Source organism: Myotis brandtii, unplaced genomic scaffold (genome assembly GCF_000412655.1).
Source record: "Myotis brandtii unplaced genomic scaffold, ASM41265v1 scaffold2204, whole genome shotgun sequence".
In the NCBI taxonomy this organism is placed as follows: Eukaryota; Metazoa; Chordata; class Mammalia; order Chiroptera; family Vespertilionidae; genus Myotis; species Myotis brandtii.
Genome location: NW_005358261.1, coordinates 129,122 through 129,450, shown reverse-complemented (window position 1 = coordinate 129,450; position 329 = coordinate 129,122). Strand labels below are relative to the sequence as shown.

At 63.5% G+C, this 329-nt stretch overlaps 1 protein-coding gene and 1 long non-coding RNA gene across 4 annotated transcripts in view; one reads left to right on the top strand and one right to left on the bottom strand.

Annotated features, from left to right (window-relative positions):
- Positions 1-323, bottom strand: part of CNOT2 (CCR4-NOT transcription complex, subunit 2) — a 133,855-nt gene extending 133,532 nt beyond the window's left edge. For 2 of the 3 annotated variants that reach the window (XM_014539583.1, XM_005866110.2), the window contains exon 1: positions 23-323. Coding sequence is in view for 1 of the 3 variants with exons in the window: in XM_005866110.2 (XP_005866172.1) it covers positions 23-27 (5 nt within the window). In the remaining 2 variants the exon portion in view is untranslated. The remainder of the gene's footprint in view (positions 1-22) is intronic. The other variant, XM_014539593.1, reaches the window with a different exon arrangement.
- Positions 69-329, top strand: part of LOC106726065 — an 878-nt gene continuing 617 nt past the window's right edge. Inside the window, exon 1 of the long non-coding RNA XR_001362081.1 lies at positions 69-156. This is a non-coding gene — a long non-coding RNA (uncharacterized LOC106726065). The remainder of the gene's footprint in view (positions 157-329) is intronic.

The following is a 329-nucleotide window of genomic DNA, read 5'->3' as shown; positions in this document are numbered from 1 at the left end:
CGAAAATTTGCCAAAAACTCACCGCATGAATTTTCTTGTCCCGCGGATCCAAGATGGCGACGTATCCACCGCGGAGGCTGCTGGGAGCAAGACCTTTACCCTCTGACCCCCACCGTGACCCCCGTCGTTCCGGCTTCCCTTAGGCGGTGGCGGAAGGTGGGAGAGGCGATTGCCGACCGGACGAGGTTGGGGGTGGGTTGACCGCTTCCCGCGCGTTGGACAGTGGTTGGGAGAGGCGCTTCACTCCGTCATCTCTCTGCCCGCAGCCTCCGCCACGTCTCCCTCCGACTCCCCGGGAGGCTCGTAGCTTCTGCGCGGCCGTTATAGCG